The sequence below is a fragment of the Chiloscyllium punctatum genome, chromosome 8, assembly GCF_047496795.1.
Source record: "Chiloscyllium punctatum isolate Juve2018m chromosome 8, sChiPun1.3, whole genome shotgun sequence".
In the NCBI taxonomy this organism is placed as follows: Eukaryota; Metazoa; Chordata; class Chondrichthyes; order Orectolobiformes; family Hemiscylliidae; genus Chiloscyllium; species Chiloscyllium punctatum.
The window spans coordinates 128,221,836-128,247,741 of record NC_092746.1 but is presented as its reverse complement, the minus strand read 5'-3'; the positions used below and the strand labels follow the sequence as shown (position 1 = coordinate 128,247,741).

The 25,906-nt window shown below is 51.0% G+C and overlaps 1 protein-coding gene across 1 annotated transcript in view; it reads right to left on the bottom strand.

Moving 5' to 3' along the window:
- LOC140480295 (maestro heat-like repeat-containing protein family member 1) overlaps positions 1-25,906 on the bottom strand; it is a 94,762-nt gene that overhangs the window by 38,630 nt on the left and 30,226 nt on the right. Inside the window, 13 exon segments of the mRNA XM_072574999.1 lie at positions 15-80; positions 3,649-3,795; positions 6,694-6,759; positions 6,761-6,817; positions 7,566-7,600; positions 7,603-7,684; positions 8,109-8,222; positions 8,390-8,442; positions 10,622-10,763; positions 11,021-11,058; positions 11,467-11,608; positions 17,334-17,444; positions 18,411-18,533. Coding sequence (XP_072431100.1) covers positions 15-80; positions 3,649-3,795; positions 6,694-6,759; positions 6,761-6,817; positions 7,566-7,600; positions 7,603-7,684; positions 8,109-8,222; positions 8,390-8,442; positions 10,622-10,763; positions 11,021-11,058; positions 11,467-11,608; positions 17,334-17,444; positions 18,411-18,533 — 1,176 coding nt within the window.

Genomic DNA, 25,906 nt, shown 5'->3' with positions numbered 1-25,906 from the left:
AATTGTTTTGTTCATTGGCGTAGATGGCACGAGCAATCAGCGAGATACTCTTCATCAGGCCTCAGCTTAATGGTCAGGTCCTGGGACAGAGGAGAAATCAAAACTCCCGCACACAGACACACCACTTAGCAGAACTCAACCAGCAGGAACCAGACTCCCAGGCAGATCAACAAGGGACAGGAGCTGAGAGGGAGACTGAGTGGACACGACAACAGGTAAATATCCCAGAGTCGCAGGCTCACATCGATACAGCACCTAAGGTCAGGGGTAACACTCACTGCACAATCAAAACATCCAGGGGAAATAGGCCAGGGCACAATGCAAAGGGAGCGCCGCACTGTCGGAGGGGTCGGCGCCGAGGGAGCGCCGCACTGTCGGAGGGTCGGCGCCGAGGGAGCGCCGCACTGTCAGAGGGTCGGCGCCGAGGGAGCGCCGCACTGTCCGAGGGTCAGTGCTGAGGGAGCGCCGCACTGTCCGAGGGTCAGTGCTGAGGGAGCGCCGCACTGTCCGAGGGTCAGTGCTGAGGGAGCGCCGCACTGTCCGAGGGTCAGTGCTGAGGAGCGCCGCACTGTCCGAGGGTCAGCGCTGAGGGAGCGCCGCACTGTCCGAGGGTCAGCGCCGAGGGAGCGCCGCACTGTCCGAGGGTCAGCACCGAGGGAGCGCCGCACTGTCCGAGGGTCAGCGCCGAGGGAGGTTATAAAGGTTGTCTTCAATGCTCACAGGATGCAATCAATTGTTCTTTACTCATAACCACTCAAAATAGGTCAGGAATTTGCAGCCCTTGCTTAAACTACTCTGAGAACAACTGCAGATTCTCTGCAGATGAAGTTTATACTGAGGTCCATGACCGGGATTGGCTGATTGAACAGGTCAGGATAGGGTTGAGTCCAGCTGTGTCAGAAGATGAACAGCCCGTCCACCCACAGCTTCAGTGGGAACACCTTCCTGCTCTGAGAGGGGAGTGCATCTGTAGGGCCTGGCTCATTTAAGTATAATCATGGATGTTATCTTTAAGCAGCTTCTGGTGAAAGGGCAGGTTAGGGGAGTTAAGGGTTGTCAGATCAGCCATGATCTCACTGAATAGCGGTGTAGATTCAATGGATCGAATGGCCACCTCCTGGAAGTGTTACTGGAACATCAGGAGAGCAGGTTAGTGACAGTGGAAGCAACATGAGGTTGAGCATAAAGGATCTCCACTCACTCAGAACCCAGGGACAGAGACAGCAAGAACTCACGTACCCACCCCGGGCCGAATATCCCAATGAGAAGATGCTGGAAACACAAAGGAATGAACCGGAACCCAGGCCATCCATCCCGACAGCCCCTGGCCAAGGGGATTGAGAGATTTCCCTTTTTACTGTAAGCCCAGCTATTGAGGGGTGAAATGGCGAGGGTGTGTCCCATCAGGAGAATTACTGATTGTCCACTCAGGAGCAAGAGATGACGTTACCCTGAAAGGGAGCAGATGCAGAAACATTCGGAAAAAGGGGCTCGGAAAAGTATTTCGGATATTTCTTTATGAGGAGTTGGCCAAGGAAAACGTTGTCAGGGCTTTGGGGAAAGAGTTGGAGTGTGGCACGTCTTTCCAAAAGGCAGCACGGATATAAAGGGGCCGAAGGGCCTCCTCTCTCACTCTTCAGATTTAACACAACGACACTGTGTGCTGAGATCATTCAGCCCCACACCCAGCCCGACGGCCTGACTCTCCCCAGGAAAAACAGGAAGGCTCTGGGACAACTAGAGTTTCCAAGCTGGGGATGGATGGAACTTCACGAGGGAAGGGGCGCGAAGGAAGGAGGAGAGAGAAGGGAGAGAAGTAGCGAGGGCATCAAAGACGTCAAGTCCCAGTTCAGTCCGAACTGATGGAAGGGACCCTTCTGTTACACCCCTCTCCCCATGGGGAGGAGGGGTGGGCGTCCTCCTGAATTTCCAGCCACCTTTTCCCCCCCCCCCAGATCATTCCCTCAGGGTGGGGGAAGAGACTGAGACACCCTCAAGAAGGCCTTGTGTTGGCTGTGCTTCCTGCTACAGGGTCTCGAGTGGAAGCTGGGCTTGTATTTCCAGAATATTCTGCTGTGGCTCAGGTGAGGAGCAGCCTGATGAGCTGTAGTTTGTGGAGGGTGATCCGCATCCAGCCGACTGCATTGAGTGTCCCCACCCAACCCCAAACCTAAAGCTAAGCCAGAGATTTGAGAGAGAGTGAGAGAGTGAGAGATGGAGAGAGTGAGAGAGTGAGAGAGTGAGAGAGTGAGAGAGTGAGAGAGTGAGAGAGTGAGAGAGTGAGAGAGTGAGAGAGTGAGAGAGTGGGAGAGTGGGAGAGGGGGAGAGGGGGAGAGGGGGAGAGGGGGAGAGGGGGAGAGGGGGGAGAGGGGGAGAGGGGGAGAGGGGGAGAGGGGGAGAGGGGGAGAGGGGGAGAGGGGAGAGGGGAGAGGGGGAGAGGGGAGAGGGGGAGAGGGGGAGAGAGGGGGAGAGGGGGAGAGGGGGAGAGGGGGAGAGGGGGAGAGGGGGAGAGGGGAGAGGGGGAGAGGGGGAGAGGGGGAGAGGGGGAGAGGGGGAGAGGGGGAGAGGGGGAGAGGGGGAGAGGGGGAGAGGGGGAGAGGGGAGAGAGGAGAGAGGAGAGAGGGAGAGAGGAGAGAGGAGAGAGGGAGAGAGAGTGTGGGGGAGAGAGGCAGAGACACACTGGATTAGGAAGCCTGTGAAAAGCAGGGAGAGATTGAGAGAACCTCCACCAAGGTAGACCGAGAGAGCGCAAACCACATTGTTTACCTTCGTCTCAACTTAATGCCCAGAACCTGCGAGACAAGTGAAAGCCAAGTCAGCGATTCCCACAGCATCACAGAAACATCCCCCACACATCTCCTACAGGACAGACTCCACTGCTACACTGTGCCCCATCAAACACTCCACAGGGACAGCACCAGGTCAGCTACAGCGTAAAACGTCCTCTACACTGTCCCCAAACTCTCCTAGGACAGGGACAGCACAGGGTTAGATACAGAGTAAAACGTCCTCTACACTGTCCCCATCAACTCTCCTAGGACAGGGACAGCATATTTGTCTGCCTCCGTGCTAGAGGTTGCAACAGCAGTGTGTACTATCTACAAGATGCACTGCAGAAACTCACTAAGATCCTCAGACAGCACCTTCCAAACCCACAACCACTTCCATGTAGGAGGACAAAGGCAGCAGATACATGGGAACAGCACCCCCTGGCAAGTTCCCCTCCGAGCCACTCCTACCCTGACTTGGAAATATATCACCGTTCCTTCACTGTCACTGGGTCAAAATCCTGGAATTCCCTCCCTCAGGCCATTGTGGGTCTACCCACAGCACACGGACTGCAACAGTTCAAGGCGGCAGCTCACCCCCACATTCTCAAGGGGCAACTAGGGACGGGCAATAATTGCTGACCAATTAGCAATATCCTACTTTGCATGAACAATTAACAAAACATTTGTCATGGTCTGGGTGGGTGGACCAGGTTGGTACAGGAATCTGGATTCAAATCTAATGACATGTCCTTGCTCTCAACCTGTGCCTCCATCTAACCCCAACCACCTCCCCATCGAACCATGGGAGTTGGAGTGAAGGGGACAGGGTGAGAGTTGGTGTCACACACACACACTGGGCAGTCTCCCAGCTTCCTACCTTTGTATTAAAGTGGCTCAGGACTTGCTTGATGACATCTTTCTCGATCCGAGCCAGAATCAGTTCCTTAGGTGCGTACAGCGTCAGGTAGCCGTAACACAGGATCAGGGTGCTCTTGGCTTTCTCCACATCCACATCCGACTTGTCTGGAGACAAAATTAAAGAAGCAATTCCCTCAGAGAGGCTCCCAGTCAGGAAGGCCTAGGGTGGAGTCCCAAACCTGAGGCTTGGGCACACAATCCAGATCCGCACCGTTGGAGGGTCAGTGCTGAGGGAGCGCCGCATCGAAGGGTCAGCGCGCCAAGGGAACACCTAGAGTGTGTTCATGAATATTTTCTAAAGCAATATGTTTTCTGGAGCAATGAGAAAGGAGGCAGTGCTAGAGCCGGTGCTTGGAAATGCAGTGGGGCAAGTAATTGTCAAGAGGACAATGCTAATTGTAAGATTTGGGTTAGTCCTGAAAAAGATCAACTTCAGTCCCGAATAAGAATCTTTAACTGGGAACTGTCATCTTCTGGAACGTAGACCAGACATGAGTCAGAGAAAATTTGAGTAAGTTTCAGATGACACCAAAATTGGAGGTGTAGTGGACAGCAAAGGTGGTTACCTCAGATTGCAACAGGATCTGGACCAGATGGGCCCAATGGGCTGAGAAGTGGCAGGTGGCATTTAATTCCAATAAATGCAAGGTGCTGCATTTTGGGAAAGCAAATCTTAGGAGGACTTATACACTTAATGGTAAGGTCCTAGGGAGTGTTGCTGAACAAAGAGACCTTGGAGTGCAGGTTCATATCTCCTTGAAAGTGGAGTTGCAGGTAGATAGGATAGTGAAGGCAGCGTTTGGTATGCTTTCCTTTATTGGTCAGAGTATTGTGTACAGGAGTTGAGGGGTCATATTGCAGCTGTACAGGATATTGGTCAGGCCCACTGTTGTAATATTGCGTGCAATTCTGGTCTCCTTGCTGTCAGAAGGATGTTGTGAAATTTGAAAGGGTTCAGAAAAGATTTACAGGGATGTTGTCAGGGTGGAGAGTTTGAGCTGTAGGGAGAGGCTGAATAGGCTGGGCTGTTTTCCAGGCGAGAGTGAGGACTGCAGATGCTGGAGATCAGAGTCCAAGATTAGAGTGGTGCTGGAAAAGCACAGCAGGTCAGGCAGCATCCGAGGAGCAGTTTTCCCTAAAGTGAAGGCTGAGAGCGTGTATGGAATGAGCTGCCAGAGGAAGTGGAGGAGGCTGGTACAATGACAGCATTTCAAAGGCATCTGGATGGGTACATGATAGGAAGGGTTTGGAGTGATATAAGCCGGCTGCTGGCAAAACGGGACTGGATTAACGTGTGATCTGATTGGCATGGACGAGTCTAGGTCAAAGACTGGTAAGAGACACAGTGAGTGCCTATGACAAGGGAAATGTGTTCACCCAGACAGTGTTCCTCCAATAGGAGGGTCAGCGCAGCCAAACAAATGCAGTGATGCCCAGACAGTGGAGGAGAGGGAGGGAGGGAGTCACAGAGAGGTCAGGTCGAGGAGGCCAAGGTAAATAAAGCAGAAGGATGCTGGGCTTTAGAAAGAGCTGCAGAGATAGAGAGTGAGGCAGTGACAAAACACCTGAGAGATATACTGCTGCATGCAGACGCACCAGAGAGGAAGCTGCAGAACAGAGTCATTAACACCCCCACCTCCCAACGGGAGTGCAGTGGGGACAGTCAGAGAGAGAGAGAGAGAGAGAGGGAGAAAGGGAGAGAGAGAGAGGGAGAAAGGGAGAGGTGGAGAGAGAGATGGGGGAAGGAGGGAGAGATGGGGGGGGGGGGGAGAAGAGAGAGAGAGAGAGGGAGAGATGGGGGGGGGGGGGGAGGGAGAAGAGAGAGAGAGAGAGAGAGAGAGAGAGAGAGAGAGAGAGAGGAGAGAGAGAGAGAGAGAGAGGAGGGGGGAAGAGAGAGAAGAGGGGGAGGAGAGAGGAGGGGGGAAGAGAGAGAAGAGGGGGGGAGAGAGAGAGAAGAGGGGGGGGAGAGAGAGAGAAGAGGGGGGAGAGAGAGAGAAGAGGGGGGAGAGAGAGAGAAGAGGGGGGGAGAGAGAGAGAGAAGAGGGGGGGAGAGAGAGAGAAGAGGGGGGGAGAGAGAGAGAAGAGGGGGGGGAGAGAGAGAGAAGAGGGGGGGGAGAGAGAGAGAAGAGGGGGGGAGAGAGAGAAGAGGGGGGGAGAGAGAGAGAAGAGGGGGGGAGAGAGAGAGAAGAGGGGGGGGAGGAGAGAGAAGAGGGGGGGGGAGAGAGAGAAGAGGGGGGGGGAGAGAGAGGAGGGTGGGGGGGGAAGAGAGAGGAGGGTGGGGGGGGGAAGACGAGAGGAGGGTGGGGGGGGAAGAGAGAGGAGGGTGGGGGGGGAAGAGAGAGGAGGGTGGGGGGGGAAGAGAGAGGAGGGTGGGGGGGGAAGAGAGAGGAGGGTGGGGGGGGAAGAGAGAGGAGGGTGGGGGGGGAAGAGAGAGGAGGGTGGGGGGGGAAGAGAGAGGAGGGTGGGGGGGGAAGAGAGGAGGGTGGGGGGGGAAGAGAGAGGAGGGTGGGGGGGGAAGAGAGAGGAGGGTGGGGGGGAAGAGAGAGGAGGGTGGGGGGGAAGAGAGAGGAGGGTGGGGGGGAAGAGAGAGGAGGGGTGGGGGAGAGAGAGGAGGGGTGGGGGGGGAGAGAGAGGAGGGTGGGGGGGAGAGAGAGGAGGGGGTGGGGGGGGAGAGAGAGGAGGGTGGGGGGGGGAGAGAGAGGAGGGTGGGGGGGGGAGAGAGAGGAGGGTGGGGGGGGGAGAGAGAGGAGGGTGGGGGGGGAGAGAGAGGAGGGTGGGGGGGGGAGAGAGAGGAGGGTGGGGGGGGGGGGAAGAGAGAGGAGGGTGGGGGGGGGGAGAGAGAGAGGAGGGTGGGGGGGGGGAGAGAGAGGAGGGTGGGGGGGGGGGGAGAGAGGAGGGTGGGGGGGGGGAAGAGAGGAGGGTGGGGGGGGGGGGAAGAGAGGAGGGTGAGGGAAGGGGGAGAAGTTGTTGGCAATGCCACCGTGAACAGGAAGATCCCACTTGCCTTGAGGATTTGGAACAGACTTGGCGATTTCTTCAAGGTGTCAGACTTCCCAAACTCCTCCAGCTTTTGTCAGAGTGATATCCAGGTGAGTCTTCGCACAGAACCCGATACACACTGCAACACCCTGCAGACAAAACAAGCTGCATTTACATAGCGCCTGTCTCACACTCAGCATCGCTACATGCAACAGAGACAGAGTACAGTGCTGCAAAGCGGGAAACGACAGTCTGTACACAGCAAGATCCCACATTCAACAATCAGAGCACTTTTGCAATATCAATGATAAGTACTGGTCAGGGCCCCAGGAAACCTCCCAGCTCTGCCCTTATGAACGGGTGCAGCATTTCACACACAGCAGCTTTGGACCAACCACCCTCCACCTGACAGCATGGGCAGGACAACAACGCTGGCCTTCCCTCAGTATCAAGGTCAGCATCTCTGTGCTACCGTCGACAAGGTGCACGGCAGAAATTCACCAAAGATCCTCAGATAGATCCCTCCAAACCCACCACAACTTCCATCCAGAAGGGGGGGGGGGGCCGCAGATACACAGGAAAACCAGCCCATGCAAGTTCCCCTCGGAGGCCCTTATCATTCTGACTTGGAAAGATATTGGCCGTTCCTTGAGTTCGCTCGGTCACAATCCTGGAATTCCCTCCCTCAGGGCATTGTGGGTCTACCCACAATGCAGCGGTTCGAGAAGGTAGCTCACCACCACCTTCTCAAGGCAATTACAATTCCCACATCCTCTACCTTCAATGGACAGACTGGTCGCAGTTACACACCAGGATTCTTCACAAGTAATGCCCCATCCCAGGGCCCCTCTACCCCAACCCACCCCCACCATAGGGGCTGCTGCAGGGGTCTCTTACCTCTCTCTCCATGGGCTCGGTGTGTCGTACTGACTGTAGATCTCCACGAGCTGCTTTCTGACCACGTTATGGCTGCCTGTCTGTCTCAACACCACCCCAACACACTTATAGAGAAAGCCCTGCATGGCGCGATGGACGAGATGTGGGGGGGGGGGGGGGGGGGGGGGGGGGGTTGCAAGAGATAGAGCAGAGAGAGGGAGGCCATTAATATCAAAAACTGCAAAAAAAAAGTGTTTCCAAAATTCAGGGGAGAGGTGGGGGTCTCCTCAATAGTAATCGGAGAACACAGCCCCACACACCCCACCACCACCCCCAATGTCAAGACGAACATCCCAAATATTTACCCATTCCGTCAATCCTTTTCCCCAGGGATCCAACCTGCAGCCACCTGGGCTGTTGTCTTTGGGTACCAGGGGCTGTGGAGGGGGGAATTGGATGAGGGGGTACGCCAACCCCAGCCCGGGGGGGTACCCCGACCCCAGCCCACCTCATGTGGGGGTACCTGGACCCCTGCGAGGGGGTGTTAGAGGCTGCTGTTCTCACCTTCTCGTGGGGGCGGTTGCCGTAGTTACCGAGGTGTTTGGTCATCTCCTCACTGAGCTGGCTGCTCCAGGTCTCATCTCCCGGAGCGACAGCCTCCAGGCTCCTGGACAGTAACTGCAGGGGTTTGGTGGTGGGGGTGGTGGTGGTGGGGGTGGTGGAGGGGGGCAGGGGGGGGGGGGGGGGGGGAAGCGTGGAGAGATAAACAGCCAATCAGTCTCCAATTCCCGATCCGGCTGCTGCCCCTCAGTTCCCTGCTCCGCAATCAGTAAAGCCTTACTCACCAGCAGCAGCTTATCCTCCCAGTGTCGCTGGGGCAGGGAGCCCTCGGAATTCTCTGTGAACAATAAACAGGCATCAGCAAAGACTCAACCAGGACCCTGGACAAATACCGGGAGGGGCAGGGGTGGGGGTGTGACTGGGAGGAGGCAGGGCCCAGGTGGGGGGAGGTGGTTGTCCAGCTAGACAGACAGACAGACAGACATGTGACAAGAATTGCAAGGGAAGCCGGCTGTATAACAGTCCGTTATCCTCACACATCACCTTCCAGTATCTCATTAAACAACAAAAACAAACCTGCAGCTGCTGGACATCAGAAAATAATTGCTGCAAAAGCTCAGCAGCTCTAGCAGCATGAGGTTAACTCTGCTTTCCCCCACAGATTCTACCCGAGCTGAGTTTTTCCAGCAACTTCAGTTTTTGTAACCTTGACTTCCAGCTTTACCCAGGCAGATCTCCAAAGTAAGCTATAACCCACTGTTCCCAATTCTCCACACGATCATAGCAGATCAAAGCAACCACAGGCCATTCAGCCCCTCCAGATCACACTGCTGTTCAATAGATGAGCTAGCCTTGGCCTGAGACCGACTCTGCTGCTCCCCCCACAATAACCTCTGACTCCCACATTTGTCAGCTGTCTATCTGTCGTGACTTCAAAACTTCAATGACCCAGCCCCGACAGCTCACTCAGAAGCACAGTTCCCCAACGCCACACGACTCCTCAGGAGGGAGAGTACATTCCCATCTTACACCACACAGAGTACAGTATTGTGTTCAGTTCCAGTCACATCACAGCAAGCATGTGGAGACAATGTGGCCTGGATTAGAGGGTATGAATTATAAGGAGAGACTTGGGTTGCTTTGTCTGGAGCAGCGGAGGCTGAGGGGAGACTTGATAAACGTTTATAAAATTAGGAGATTCATAGATAGGGTTGTTGGTCAGAATCCTTCTGCCCCCCGCCCCCAACAAGAGTTAAATTTCTAATACATTTAAAAGGTGAGAGGGGGACGTTCAAAGGAGATGTGAGGGGCAAATTTTCTTTTTTTTTGAAACTGAGAGGGGTAGAAGTATGGAACGCACTGTCTGGGTGGGCTATGGGAGAGATACAATAGGGACATTTAAAAGCCTTTTAGATAAGCATGTGAATATACCAGGGCAGGCAGAAGGGAAAAGGTTAATTTGTTGTCATGTTCGGTACAACATCGCGAGCCAAAGGGCCTGTTACTGTGCTGTACAGGTCTATGTTTAAACATTAACAGGAGCTACAGCAATGATATTCATCTCAAACATAGCGCAGTCCAACCGTGCCCAGAGGGAGCCCAGTTCCTGTCAGGGTAGGGGTGTCGGTGTAACCCCCTCCACACTCCCCTAAGGTCCATGCCCCCTGTCAGGATGGGGGTGTCTCTGTAGCCCCTCCTCACTCCCCAGGGCCCAGCTCCCTGTCAGGGTGGGGGTATCTCTATTGCCCCCTCCTCAATCCCCCCGGAGCCCAGCTCCCTGCCAGGGTGGGGGTGTCTCTATTGCCCCCTCCTCACTCCCCCCAGGTCCATGCCCCCTGTCAGGGTGGGGGTGTCAGTGTAACCCCCTCCACACTCCCCAGGGCCCAGCTCCCTGTCAGGGTGGGGGTATCTCTATTGCCCCCTCCTCAATCCCCCCGGAGCCCAGCTCCCTGCCAGGGTGGGGGTGTCTCTATAGCCCCCTCCTCAATCCCCCCGGGTCCCAGCTCCCTGTAAGGATGGGGGTGTCTCCATAGCCCCCTCCTCACTCCCCCAGGGCCCAGCCCCCTGTCAGGGTTGTGGGGCAAGGTGGGGTGCTGTCTCTAGCCCCCACCTCACTTGCTGTGTCTAACACACACAGGCAGCTGGGAACCATGGGGGAGGTTGGCCATTAACACACACTGAACCTCGGCCAAGACCCACCACGATGATGTTGCTGAATCAGTCGCCCCGAACCACAGGTTCACGTTCAAGGTTCAAACCCCACTGGGGCAGGCAGTGAAACTGGAATTCAATAAAATCTGGATTTAAACGTTGGGCCAATGGTGACCAATGTGACCTCTTATTTTCTGTAGATCACTAAAATGTGGCAGGGGAGGGGAATCAGAGTGCCTGGACTTAATCTAACACAGAAACCCTGCTCTCTGAATAAGAGATGGGTAATAAATGCAGAGCCCACAAACAAATTAAACACCCTTACCACCCCCCCCCCCCAAACAGTAACCTGGCTCAGTACATACCTTCCAGGTGCTGAATAAGTGGAGGGATCTCCTCATTCCAGACCCTCACCAGCTGTGGGTGGACGAGGGGCGCAGCAACCTGGAGGAACCTCAGCGCTGGGACCCCTCGGCCCCTCCCCCGGAACGGGAAAGCCGAGACCACCTGGGGAAAGAAGCAGATTTACGATAACGTCCAACAGAGCAACTGAACAGGGCAGAGGCAGAGAGACACGCAGAGCAGCTTTAGATATCCGTCCAGGCGAGGGGCACAGTGACCGAGGAAGGAGCACTACACACAGTGAGCAACAGTGTCAGGAACATGGCAGGGGTCAGGTGCCCACCAGTGCGACGCTGACACTGAAATCACTAGCCTGCAGGAAGGCGGGCAGGAGTTGGTCTGAGATCATGCGGCTAACTCACCAGCAACCGAGTCAGAAGCAGCTGAGGTTTGAGCAGATCTAAAATCAAAAGGAGAAACAGAATGGTTAATGGAGTGGGACATGATCTTCACAGTTCCATCCAACATGAGCGAGAACATGAAACACAGGGGGCACAGCATCTTCACACACCCATCCATCCACCAATTAATCGCTGTCAGTCAGATCACTTCCCACACACACACTCAAACACACACACACACACACACACACAAACACAGTCTCTGCTGCACACTGCACAGGATCATCAAGACAGGAGAACCTGGGAAACATGGACAGGACGGGGCTAGATACAGAGTAAAGCTCCCTCTCCACTGTTCCCCCATCAAATACTCCGAGGACAGGGACAGCACGGGGTCAGATACAGAGTAAAGCTCCCTGTGTGCAGTCCCCAAACCCTCCCGGGGAGGTAACTGCTGGCACACGAACCTGGCTCCTGGTGGGTGAACTGGAGCTCCTCGTTGTGCTGTAGTTTCTTCATTCCCAAGTGGGCGAGGCTACGACACACAGGAGCCAGGGCGTTGAGATACTGCGGGGGGATGATAAACTCCAGCAAGAACGGCCACAGAACCTAGACAGGGAAACAGAAAGGTGCAGGGGTTGGGGAACAGTGTGCAGCAAGGAGTCAGCTCAGTTACTGTTCATCCTTTATATTGCCAAGCAACTGTAGTAAAGGGTTTAGTTTAACTTAGTGCCTAAACCACTTATGAAGTGAGCGCGCACCACAGGGCTGGAGACCAGGGAACACAGTCAGGCAGGCAGCACCAAAACAGACCTTTCAGTCCAACTATGATCCCAAACTAAACTAGTCCCACCTGCCTACCTCCAGGCCCATACCCCTCCAAACCTTTACTGCTCATGTACCTGTCCAAATGCCTTTTAAACGTTGTAACTATACCCACATCCACCACTTCCTCAGGAAATTCATTCCACACGCAAACCACCTGTGTAAAACATTTGCCCCTCATGTCTTTAAATCTCTCTTCTCAACTTAAAAGTGTGCCCCTAGTCTTGAAATTCCCCAACTTATGGAAAAGATTATTACCCTTAACTTTATCTATTCCTCTCATTATTTTATAAACTTTGGTAAGGTCGTCTCTCAGCCTCCTACACTCCAGTGAAAAAAAACATTTATAACTGAAACCTTCCAGACCCAGCAACATCCTGGTAAATCTCTTCTGAACCCTTGCCAACTTGATAATATCCTTCCTATAACTGGGCAACCAGCACTGGACACAGTACTCTGCAACAGGTCTCACCAATGTCCTGTACAACCTCACAGAACATAGAAAAGTATAGCACAGAACAGGCCCTTTGGCCCTTGATGTTGTGCCGAGGATTATTCCTAATCTAAAATAACCTAACCTACACACCCCTCAACTCACTGCTATCCATGAGGTCAAAACAATGACTGCAGATGCTGGAAACCAGATTTTGGATTAGTGGTGCTAGAAGAGCACAACAGTTCAGGCAGCATCCGAGGAGCAGCGAAATCAACGTTTCGGGCAAAAGCCCTTCATCAGGAATAAGGGCAGAGAGCCTGAAGCGTGGAGAGATAAGCTAGAGGAGGGTGGGGGTGGGGAGAGAGTAGCATAGAGTACAATGGGTGAGTGGGGGAGGAGATGAAGGTGATAGGTCAAGGAGGAGAGGGTGGAGTGGATAGGTGGAAAAGGAGATAGGCAGGTAGGACAAGTCATGGGGACAGTGCTGAGCTGGAAGTTTGGAACTGGGGTGAGGTGGGGGAAGGGGAAATGAGGAAACTGTTGAAGTCCACATTGACCCCCCCTCCAGGGCATCAATATGGACTTCAACATTGATTTTGAAGCTCCTCGGATGCAGCCTGAACTGCTGTGCTCTTCCAGCACCACTAATCCAGAATCACTGCTCTCCATGTGCATGTCCAGCAGTCGCTTAAATGTCCCCAAAGACTCTGTTTCCACCATCACCGCTGGCAACGCATTCCATGCATTCACAACTCTCTGTGAAAAGAACCTACCTCTGACATCTCCTCTATACCTTTCTCCTAATATCTTAAAACTATGACCCCTCGTACCCGTCAATCCTGTCCTGGGGAAAGGTCTCTGACTATTGACTCTATCCATGCTTCTCATTACCTTGTATACCTCGATCAAGTCTCCTCTCTTCTTCCTCCTCCTCTCTAGAGAGAAAAGTCCAAGCTTAGTCAACCTCTCTTCATAAGACAAACCCTCCAAGTCCAGGCAGCATCCTGGTAAACCTTCTTTGCACCCTCTTCAAGGACTCTGTATCTTTCCTATAATAGGAACAGAACTGGACACAATATTCCAAATGTGGTCTCACCAGGGACTTGTAGAGCTGCAACAAAACCTCGCGGCTCTTAAACTCATTCCCCCTGTTAATGAAAACCAAAACACCATATGCTTTCTTGACAACCCTATCCACTTGGGGGGCAACTTGAGGGATCTAAGTACTTGAACACCAAGATCCCACTGTTTCCTCCACACTGCCAAGAATCCTGTCTTTAATCCTGTATTCAGCATCAAGTTTGACCTTCCAAAATGCATCATTTCACATTTATCCAGGTTGAACTCCATCTGCCATTTCTCAGCCCAGCTCTGCATCCTGTCTATGTCGCGCTGCAGCCTGCAATAGCCCTCGATACTATCAATGGCACCTCCAACCTTTGTGTCATCTGCAAATTTACTAACTCACCCCTCAACCTCCTCACCCAAGACATTTATAAAAACTACAAAGAGCAAAGAGCAGGGGCCCAAGAACAGAGCCCTGCGGGACCCCACTTAACACTGTCCTCCAGGCAGAATACTTTCCATCTACAACCACTCTCTGCCTTCTGTCAGCCAACCAATTCTGAATTCATAGCCAAATCTCCCTGTATCCTATACCTCCTGACTTTGTGAATGAGCCTACCATGGGGAACCTGAACAAATACCTTGCTGAAGTCCACATACACCACATCCGCTGCTCTAACTTTGTCGACCTGTCTTGTCACCTCCTCAAAGAACTCAATAAGATTTGTGAGGCATAACCTGCCCCTCACAAAGCCATGCTGACTGCCTTTAATCACGCTATGCTTTTCCAAATAGTGATACATCCTTTCCCTCAATTCATTCCAAACCCTTGCGGACCACAGACTTAAGGCTGACTGGTCTGTAATTGCCAGGGATTTCCCTACTACCCACCTTGAAAGGAGGAACATTAGCCTCCTTCCAATCCTCATGTAATGGCCAAACTCCTATACTCAAAGGACTGAGCAATGAAGGCAAGCATGCTAAACCTTTTTACCCACTCTGTCAATATGTGACGCAAACTTCAAAGAGTTATGTACCTGCACCCCTCGGTTCCTCTGTTGTACAACACTACCCAAGGCCCTACTTTTAAATATATCAGCACTACCCTTGGTTGTTGGACCAAAACACAATATCCCACATTTGTCCAGATTGAACTCCATCTGCTGTTTTTCAGCCCATTGACCCATTTCATCAAGATTCCTTTATAATCTTAGATAACCTCCCTCACTAACCCGGCCTCCTATATCCTCATCCAAATCTTTTATAAAAATGATAAACAAAAGAGGACCCAGAAGAGACCCCTGTGGAACACGCAAAGTTTTACATTCTATAAGGAGATGGTGAATACAAATACAAAACTAGTCTAATAATGGCTGTGTAACTGTTAGCGATTGTTGCAAAAACCCATCCTGCACATTCATTGCCTTTGATGAAGAAAATCTACCCATTTTACACAGATTCCAGATCCACAACAAAACTGTTCACTCAGAACTACCCTCAGGGTGCGCTGCTCGGGCCGAGGGTCAGCGCCGCTCGGGCCGAGGGTCAGCGCCGAGGGAGCGCCGCTCGGGCCGAGGGTCAGCGCCGAGGGAAGCCATACCTTACTGAGTGGCAGAGCAGACTTGATGGGCTGAATGGCCTACTCCTGCTCCTTGTTCATAGAAGCAATTTGCACATTTGGATCAAAATTGACTAACAAGTGTCTGTAATTCCCCTGCTTGTTTACTCGGTTGGCATGTTCCCTCTAGTCCCTGAAAGCATTTACCTCAAACTGTGTGTCTTGTGGCACAGTGTATATTGTCCTCTCCTCTGGGCTAGAAGGTCTGGGATCAAGTCCCATCTGCCCTAGAGCTGCGTCCTACCAAGTCCAAAGGGGGTTGCTTGAAAAATAATATTTAACTCTAATGTCGCATGCATTTCCCGAGATCCTGCAGTGTACAAGTGGACAGCTGCCTTTTCCACGTTAGAACAATATTAACAATGTAAGAGTATGTTACGTAAGTTAGCTCACTGAGCTGGAAAATTTGTTTTCAGACATTTTGCCACCATAACCGGGTAAAATCAGTGAGTCTCTCTGGTGAAGCACGTTCGTTTCTTGATAGGGCTTGGTTTCTTAAATTGAGTGATGTCATTTCCAGTTCCTTTTTTGAAGAGAAGGGAGCTGGGATCTAAATCGATGTGTTTGTTGATGGAGTTCTGGTTAGAATGCCAGGCTTTTCAGAATTCTCGTGTGTCTTTAATTCACCTCTCCTGGGATGGATGTGTTGTCCCAGTCAAAGTGGTGTCCTTCTTTGTCTGTATGTAAGGAAACTAGTGATAGTGGGTCGTGTCTTTTGGTGGCCAGTTGGTGTTCGTGTATCCTGGTGGCAGGTTTCCTGCTAATTTATCCGATGTAGAATTTTTAAAACATGGTATCTTGTAAAGGATGTTAGTTTGACTGGTGGTATCTAATGGGTCCTTTTGTGTCTTTATACACTGTTTAAGTGTGTTGGTACGTTTGTGGGCTACCATGATGCCAAGGGGTTGGAATAGTCTGGCAGTCATTTCCGAGAAGTCTTTGATCGAAGGTAACTTGGCTATAGTTTTGTTTGTGTTGTGTCTGCTTGTTTGGTTATCCACTTTGGAAGGCAGATTACTATCTAAATGGAGTCAAGTTAGGTAAAGGGAAAGTACAACGAGATCTAGGTGTTCTTGTACATCAGTCAATGAAAGCAAGCATGCAGGTACAGCAGGTAATGAAGCAAGCTAATGGCATGTTGGCCTTCATAACAAGAGGAATTGAGTATAGAAGCAAAGGGGTCCTTCTGCAGCTGTACAGGGCCCTGGTGAGACCACACCTGGAGCATTGTGCACGGTTTTGGTCTCCAAATTTGAGGAAGGACATTCTGGCTATTGAGGGAGTGCAGGGCAGGTTCACAAGGTCAATTCCCGGAATGGCGGGACTATCATACGTTGAAAGATTGGAGCGACTGGGCTTGTATACACTTGAGTTTAGAAGGATGAGAGAGGATCTGATTGAGACGGATACAATTATTAAAGGATTGGACACTCTGGAGGCAGGAAGCATGTTTCCGCTGATGGGTGAGTGCTGAACCAGAGGACACAGCTTAAAAATAAGGGGTAGGTGATTTAGAACAGAGTTGAGGAGAAACTTCTTCACCCAGAGAGTGGTGGGTGCATAGAATGCTCTGCCCCAGAAGGCAGTGGAGGCCAAGTCTCTGGATACTTTCAAGAAAGAGATGGATAGAGCTCTTAAAGATAGTGGGATCAAGGGTTATGGGGATAAGGCAGGAACAGGATACTGATTGTGGATGATCAATCATGATCATAATGAATGGTGGTGCAGGCTCGAAGGGCAGAATGGCCTACTCCTGCACCTACTGTCTACTGTTTGAGGAATTGGTAGATTACGTTTATTGGCTACCCGTTTTTCTTGAAAACAATCTATAGATATTTTTCTTCTGCTGTTTGTAGCTCTTGGGTGCTGCAGCTCGTTGAAATAACACGACCCACTATCACTAGTTCCCATACATACAAAGGAGACCACTTTGACTGGGACAACACACACATCCTTGGATGGACGAAACAAAAACACGCATGAGAATTCTTAGAGACAGGGCATTCTAACCAGAACTCCATCAATAAACACATCGATTTAGATCCCAGCTACCTTCTCTTCAAAAAAAAAAGGAACAGGAAATGACATCACCTACCTTAAGAAACCATGACCTATAAAGAGAGGTCGGACATAGCTCCAGTGTTTCACCAGAGACTCTTACTGATGTTACCTAGTCATGGTGACGAAACGTCTGAAAACAAACCTTCCAGCTCAGTGAGCTAACTTACATAGTTATCATCCTGAGCTACAAATCTTCTCAAAAAAAGGCTAATGTATGAGTACATATACTGTCAGGCTCTCGATAACACGACAGGTCTGAAAGCTGCTACAAAAATACATCAGCCTTATCTCTGAAAGATGAGAGTAGAGAGAGAGAGCCTGATACTGACGTCCTCCATCTTCTTGACGGTGGTGGTCAACAGGTTCAGGATGTTGTCACACATACTCCGCAGGCTCTCGTCCGTCACTTCGTCAGGGTCGTAACTCCGAGGTTTGGGCGTCTGACGGGAAGTGGGAACACATTTCAGATCAATAAACACACCCACAACAGGACAGGCACCCCCACACCAGCCCTCCAAAATAATAAAACACCCAATAACAACATTTACTTCATCACCGCAGGACCGAAAAGAGGGAGGAATGGTTTCTGGGGAGTGAGGTGTGGGGTCTCGAGGAAGTTATTGGGACTGGGAGAGGCGGTGAGAGAAGAGGATGGGAGCAGACTGTGGATGGGGTAAGGGGTCATCTCAGGGTCCCTAGGTGGGTAGGGAACGAGAGGATGGAGCAGGATCCTGAGGGGGGGTCTTCACTGAGGATTCAGAGCAGGGTCCTAATGGGGTGGTGCGAACGCAAAATCACAGTTCAACAGCACCATGAGCAGATAATCAGAGGTCAGCACTGCTGCCTCCCAGTGCCAGGGACCCGGGTTCATTTTCAGCCTCGGGTGACAGTCTGTGTGGAGTTGGCACATTCGCCCCATGTTTGCGTGGGTTTCCTCCCACAATCCAAAGAAGTGCAGGTTAGATGGATTGTACATGGGAAAGTGCCCAGTGTCCAGGGATGTGCAGGCTAGATGGATTGGCAATGGGAAATTGTCCACAGTGCCCAGGAATGGGCAGGTTAGGGTGGGTTGGCCATGGGAAATTGCCCGCAGTGGCCAGGGATGTGCAGGTTAGGGTGGGTTGGCCATGGGAAATGCAGGGTTACTGGAATAGGGTGGGGGCTGGGTCTGGGTAGGATGCTGTTTTAAGGGGTTGTAGCAGACTCAATGGGCCGAAGGGCCTCTTTCCCGCACTGTAGCTGTTCTACGTTTCTCAATTACTGTTGTTTGTGGAATCTTCGCGCTCGCAAATTGGCATCCCACCCCCATTACAACCGTGGTAACACTTTCGGATGCCCGGAGCTGATGTAGGTGCTATAGAAATTCAAGGTCGCAGCTCCCAGCAGGAATTGGGAGAGGTTCGTACCCCGGGTTCACAGGGCAGGGCGCACTGTCGGATGATAAACTCCACCATCGCTTCACCTCCATCCAGTTCCAGGTAGTCGTGGTGAGCCATTGCACTGATCACCTGAGCCACCATCCACTTCACCTGCCAGGGGGGGGGGGAAAGAGAGAGAGAGAAACCACGGTTACTGACTGACTCCTCCTGCAAAGACCACAGGAGACCCTGACACAGTAGGAAACGTCACTGCAGAGGCCCAGGCTAATGTTCTGTGGAGAAAGTGAGGACCGCAGATGCTGGAGATCAGGAGGAGAAGAACCTCTGTTCTGATGAAAGGCCGATGCCAAAAACGTCGATTCTCCTGCTCCTCGGATGCTGCCTGACCTGCACTACACTCTTGACTAAGGCTCTGTGGACACAAGTTCAAACCCCACCCATTGCAGCCGGGGAACGTAGACTCAATTTATAAATCTGGAATGGAAAGCTTGCCTCAATAACAGGGACCCAGAGAATGATCAGACGTTGTAGCCCTTACCCAGACTGGTTTACAGATTACTCCGATCCCACAGCAATGCAGAGATTCGGATGTCCTGAGAAACCTCAGCCTACGATCGCCTCACACCAATATGGCCAAAACTGCTTTGACAAGAGATTTGTAACAGTTCCCTTCAAAACCTGGACTAACGCCAGCACAGGACAGCCCCTGGACTACCGACAATCCATCTGACAGTGATCTCTGGAGAGCGCAGTCAATACAGTCGAGAAGAAGTATATGTGTCACAGGAAGTAAAGCTAAACAAAACCTGAAAGAACGGCAGGTGCTGTAAATCAGAATCAAAACAGAAACTGCTGGAAAAGCTCAGCAGATTAGATTAGATTACTTACAGTGTGGAAACAGGCCCTTCGGCCCAACAAGTCCACACCGCCCCGCCGAAGCGCAACCCACCCATACCCCTACATCTACCCCTTACCTGACACTACGGGCAATTTAGCATGGCCAATTTACCTGACCTGCACATCTTTGGACTGTGGGAGGAAACCGGAGCACCCGGAGGAAACCCATGCAGACACGGGGAGAATGTGCAAACTCCACACAGTCAGTCACCTGAGGCGGGAATTGAACCCGGGTCTCTGGCGTTGTGAGGCAGCAGTGCTAACCACTGTGCCACCGTGCCGCCCACTGTAAGTAATCTGGCAGCATAAGACATAGGAGCAGAAATTAGGCCACTCAGCCCATCAAGTCTGCTCCGCCATTCAATCATGGCTGATATGTTTTTCAATCCCACTTTCTCCCTGTAACTTTTGATCCCCTTGGTAATCAAGAACCCGTGTTTTAAATAAACTCAGTGACCTGACCTCCACAGTCTTCTGTGGTAGTAAATTCCAGAGATTCACCACTCTCTGGTTGAAGAAGTTTCTCCTCAACTCTGTCCTAAAAGGTCTTCCCTTTACTCTAAGGCTGTGCCCTTGGGTCCTCATGTCCGCTGCCAATGGGAACGTCTTCCCAACATCCACTCTGTCCAGGTCCTGTCAAGCATCTGTGGACAGAACTCAGAGTTAATGTTTCCGGTCGAGTGACCCTTCCTCCTAGGACTATTTGTTCCGAGAAAGGGTCACTCACTCGACCCGTAACTTCAACTCCAGCATAACAAAGTAACAAACAGGATGGATGAGAGTGTTCCATGCCCTTCCTACTCTGAGCAGAGTCATCGATACGTACAGCATGGAAACAAACCCTTCGGTCCAACCCATCCATACCAACCAGATATAAAGAAACTACCTCGGACATCTGTCCTACATCTATCATCCCTCAATTTAAAGCAATGTCCCCTCATGCTAGCCATCCCTATCCAAGGAAAAGGGCTCTCACTGTCCACCCTATCTAATCCTCTGATCTTGTGTCTCAATTAGTCACCCTTCAACCACCTTCTCTCCAATGAAAACAGCCTCAAGTCCCTCAGCCTGTCCCTCAACCTTCCCTCCATACCAGACAATATCCTAGTAATTCTCCTCTGAACCCTTTCCAAAGCTTACAACAGGGTCTGGACCAGATGGGCCAATGGGCTGAGAAATGGCAGATGGAGTCTAATGCAGATTTGGGGCGGCACGGTGGCACAGTGGTTAGCACTGCTGCCTCACAGCGCCAGAGACCCGGGTTCATTTCCCGACTCAGGCGACTGACTGTGTGGAGTTTGCACGTCCTCCCCGTGTCTGCGTGGGTTTCCTCCGGGTGCTCCGGTTTCCTCCCACAGTCCAAAGATGTGCAGGTCAGGTGAATTGGCCATGCTAAATTGCCCGTAGTGTTAGGTTAGGGGTATGGGTGGGTTGCGCTTCGGCGGGGCGGTGTGGGCTTGTTGGGCCGAAGGGCCTGTTTCCACACTGTAAGTAATCTAATCTAATCAGATAAATGCGAGGTGCTGCATTTTGGGAAAGCAAATCTTAGCAGGACTTATACACTTAATGGTAAGGTCCTAGGGAGTGTTGCTGAACAGAGACACCTTGGAGTGCAGGTTCATAGCTCCTTGAAAGCGGAGTCACAGGTAGATAGGATAGTGAAGGCAGCGTTTGGTATGCTTTCCTTTATTGGTCAGAGTATTGAGTACAGGAGTTGGGAGGTCATGTTGCGGCTGTACAGGACATTGGTTAAGCCACTGTTGGAATATTGCGTGCAATTCTGGTCTCCTTCCTATCGGAAATATGTCGTGAAACTTGAAAGGGTTCGGAAAAGATTTACAAGGATGTTGCTAGGGTTGGAAGATTTGAGCTATAGGGAGAGGCTGAACAGGCTCGGGCTGTTTTACCTGGAGCCTCAAGAGGCTGAGGGGTGACCTTATAGAGATTTACAAAATTATGAGGGGCATGGATAGGATAAATAGGGAAAGTCTTTTCCCTGGGGTCACAGAGTCCAGAACTAGAGGGCATAGGTTTAGGGTGAGAGGGGAAAGATATAAAAGGGACCTAAGTGGCAACTTTTTACACAGAGGGTGGTACGGGTATGGAATGAGCTGCCAGAGAAAGTGACAGAAGCTGGTACAATTGCAACATTTAAGAGGCATTTGGATGGGTATATGAATACGAAGAGTTTGGAGGGATATGGTCCAGGTGCTGGCAGGTGGGACTAGATTGAATTGGGATATCTGGTCGGCATGGACGGGTTGGACCGAAGGGTCTGTTTCCATGCTGTACTTCTCTATAATTCTCTGACTCTAATTGATTGTTCAAAGATGTGAAATTTTAATTCAATCAAATGAAGCGCTCTTTCAAAGTGCTGTCGCTTGTTTAAAGCAGCAAACGCTCAGACAAATTGTGCCCCAGAAACAGCAACAGGATAAATGGTCAGATGTTTTGCTTTTCTAAGGGCAGGATTTGTTCAGTTCATGAATAGAATTCCCCTGGGATCGTGTCCACCCACCTGGGCAGTGAAGCATCTCAAGCTGGTACTTTTATTTTCCACGCAGCATACTGAAGAATCGCTGAGAGCTGAGGGGGGGGGGGGGGGGGGATTTGAACTTGTGGTTTATAAACATAGGAAACAGGAGGGAGTAGACCATTCATGTTTTTGAGCTACCCTATTATCAGGGAAATTGTGATTTCTCTCCTGTGATGCTTCAATGTCTAGAAAGCAATTGATCACGGTCTCGAACATACTTGACAAATGAGCCTCCATGGTCCTCCCTTTATTCCAAGACATTGCCTTCTGGTCTTTTCCTACGGGATTGGGATATCTGGTCAGCATGGACGGATTGGACCGAAGGGTCCGTTTCCATGCTGTACATCTCTATTACTCGATGACTCGAGCCTTCCGATAATGCAGTGACCAGAACTGTATGCAATACTCCAAGTGCAGCTGCATCAGAGTTTTATACAGCTGCAGCATGACCTCATGGCTCCAAAACTCAATCCCTCTAATCAATAAAAGCTAACACACCGTATATGCCTTCTTAACAGCCCTATCAACCTGGGTGGCAACTTTCAGGGATCTATGCACATGGATATAGAGATCTCTCTGTTCATCTACAGTACCAAGAATCTTTCCATTAGCCCAGTTCTCCTCCTTCCTGTCACTCCTTCCAAAGTGAATCACCTCACACTTGTCCGCATTAAACTCCATTTGCCACCTCTCAGCCCAGCTCTGCAGCTTATCTATGTCCTTCTGTAACCTACATCATCCTTCAGCACTATCCACAACTCCACCGACCTTAGTGTCATCCACAAATTTACTAACCCATCCTTCTACACCCTCATCCAGGTCATTTATAAAAATGACAAACAATAGTAGACCCAAACGTGATCCTTGTGGTACACCACTAGTAACTGAACTCCAGGATGAATATTTCCCATCAACCACCACCTCTGTCTTCTTTCAGCTAGCCAATCTCTGATCCAAACCACTATATCACCCTCAATCCCATGCCTCTGTATTTTGTGCAATAGCCTCCCATAGGGAATCTTATCAAACGCTTTACTGAAATCCATATACTGGGGTTTAGATCAGTGTGGTGCTGGAAAAGCACAGCAGGTCAGGCAGCATCCGAGGAGCAGGAGAATCGACGTTTTGGGCAAAAGCCCTTCATCAGGAAATCGACCTGGAGGTTGCAGTGAGAGAGAGAGACTCAGATTCTTGTGGAGAGGGGAGGAGAACTTCTACAAGGTAGGCATCCTGAAATCTATATACACCACATCAACCGCTTTACCCTCATCCATCTGTTTGGTCACCTTCTCAAAGAACTCAATAAGGTTTGTGAGGCATGACGTACCCTTCACAAACTTGTGTTGACTGTTCCTAATCAACTTCTTCCTTTCTAGGTTATTATAAATCCTCTCTCTCATAACCATTTCCAACATCTTACCCACAACAGAAGTCGGTCTCACTGGTCTATAATTACCATGGTCGTATCTACTCCCCGTCTTGAACAAGGGAACAACATTTGCTATCCTCCTGTCTTCTGGCACTATTTATGTAGACAATGACGACATATTGGGCGGCACAGTGGTTAGCACTGCTGCCTCACAGTGCCAGGGACCCGGGTTCAATTCCCACCTCAGGCAACTTGTCTGTGTAGAATTTGCACATTCTCCCCATGTCTGCATGGGTTTCCTCTGGGTGCTCCGGTTTCCTCCCACAGTCCAAAAATGTGCAGGTCAGGTGAATTGGCCACGCTAAATTGCCCGTAGTGTTAGGTGTAGGGGAATGGGTCTGGGTGGGTTGCTCTTCGGAGGGTCGGTGTGGACTGGTTGGGCCAAAGGGCCTGTTTCCACAGTGTAAGTAATCTAATCTAAAGATCAAAGCCAAAAGGAAGCCAGGGCGGGGATTGCAGAGAATCAGAGGATAAATCCCATTCAACACTGGAAACACTTTGTTTACTCTGACAAAATGACACCGTTTTGTCCATCTCAATGAAATCTCATCCTTAAACTTCTCTGCTCGAGTTAGCTTCTCTGGTCACTTCACAGCAAGAGTATTGGGTGCCGTTTTGAATCCATATTATAGGAAGGATGAGATAGCACTGGAGAGGATACAGAGGATATTTAACAGGATGTTACAAAGACAGACGTTGCTGGAAAAGTTCAGCAGGTCTGGCAGCATCTGTAGACAGAAATCAGAGTTAACGCTTCACATCTGGTCAGCCTTCCTCTGAGGAAAAGTCACCTGACCAAAGATGTTAACTCTGATTTCTGTCTGCAGATGCTGCCAGACCTGCTGAGCTTTTCCAGCAACTTCTGTTTTTGTTTCTGATTTACAGCATCCGCAGTTCTTTTGGTTTTTACCAGGTGGTTTCCGGGGATGTAGAGCTTCAGTTACAAACAGTTACTTTCCTTAGAGCAGAGGGGACTAGGGGGATACACAGGAAGAAACCTGTCCCCTTTGTGCAGGGATCAGTGACTGAGGGGCACAGATTTAAGGTAAGGGGCAGGAGGTTTAGAGAAGATGTGAGAAGCTTTTTCACCCCAGAGGGTGGTGGGAATCTGAAATTCACTGCCAGGAGGAAACCCTCATCATTTAAAAGGTATTTAGATGTGCACTTGCAATACTAAGTCAGACATAGCTAGGCAGCAGTTTTTGACAGCATGGATTCAATGGAGCAGCACGGTGGCTCAGTGGTTAGCACTGCTGCCTCACAGCACCAGGGACCCGGGTTCAATTCCAGCCTCGGGCTGTGGAGTTTGCACATTCTCCCCGTGTCTGCGTGGGTTTCCTCCAGATGCTCCGGTTTCCTCCCACAGTCCAAAGATGTACAGGTTAGGTGAATTGGCCATGGGAAATTGCCCATTGCACTCAGGGATGCGTGGGTTAAGTGCATTAGTCAGAGGTAAAATGTAGGATAGTAGGGGAATGGGTGTGGGTGGGTTACTCTTCAGAGGGTCACTCTTCAGAGGGCTTGTTGCGCCAAATGGCCTGTTTCCACACTGTAGGGATTCTATGAATGAATTTCTCTGAAAAGCTGTGGCCCAAGTGCTGGAAAATGTGTTTAGAATAGTTAGGTGGCTGTTTTTGACAGCATAGATTTGATGGGCCAAAAGGCCTTTCTCTTGTGCTGTAGGCCTTTATGACATTCACCGAAATCCCTGGTCCCATTCAAATCAGTCCAACTCCTCTGCAATGAATGATATCATTTCCTAAAAATCAGGAGCTCAGACTGAAGACAATACTCCTGCAGATATCTAAGCATCTTCTGTTTATTTTTCCACATCCTGTTTGCTTTAGTACCCCATGCCTCAATTTATAAAGCCTCTCATTCCACTATTCCATTGTCTTTGAAATGTTCCTGGCCTGTGAACCTTCAATGACCAACCCCCAGGATTCCCAGTGCTCCTGTACCTCCCCCTCAGAACCGAACCCCTTATAGCACCTCTCCTCAAGAAGCATCGCTTCACACCATTAACACTGCATTTGCCACCTGCCTGCCCATATCCTTCCGCAGTCTGTTACTATTCACCAGCAGACCAGGTAAGGGAGTGAGAGTTAGCGGGGAAGGAGTGATCTGAGAACTACACACTGCCCCTCACCCAGAAGGGGGAAGAGTTAGGGTGGGGGGGGGTTACCCTTCCCTTGTTGGCACTCTGTGGAGAATGAGATAGAAGTGGCCAGAATTCCCTCAGACCTTGCTGGTTTAGACTGCACCAGAGTTTAGAATGAAGAGACCCAAGAGGATGGACAGGGTGTTCCAATTTCCACTGGTAGGGGAGACCAGAACAAAAGTTCGGGAACCCTAAATGCAAGCCGGGAGTTATGGGGATAATGTCAGCACGTGAGACGGCGGATGGGGGGGGCGGGGCGGAATCTGGAGACCCGTCTCCACAACATCCTGCTGAGCCAGGGCTCAATAGCGTCTTTCAAAACAGGGGACTAGTAGTTTTTTTTGGTTCGAGGATATTGGAGCAAAGGCATATACACGGACAGGAATCTTTCATCAATCCTTCTGTCACCCGAATCACTCTCAAACAGTATCTTGTCCAGCCATTTAGAACATAGAACAATACAGCACAGAACAGGCCCTTCGGCCCTCGGTGTTGCGCCG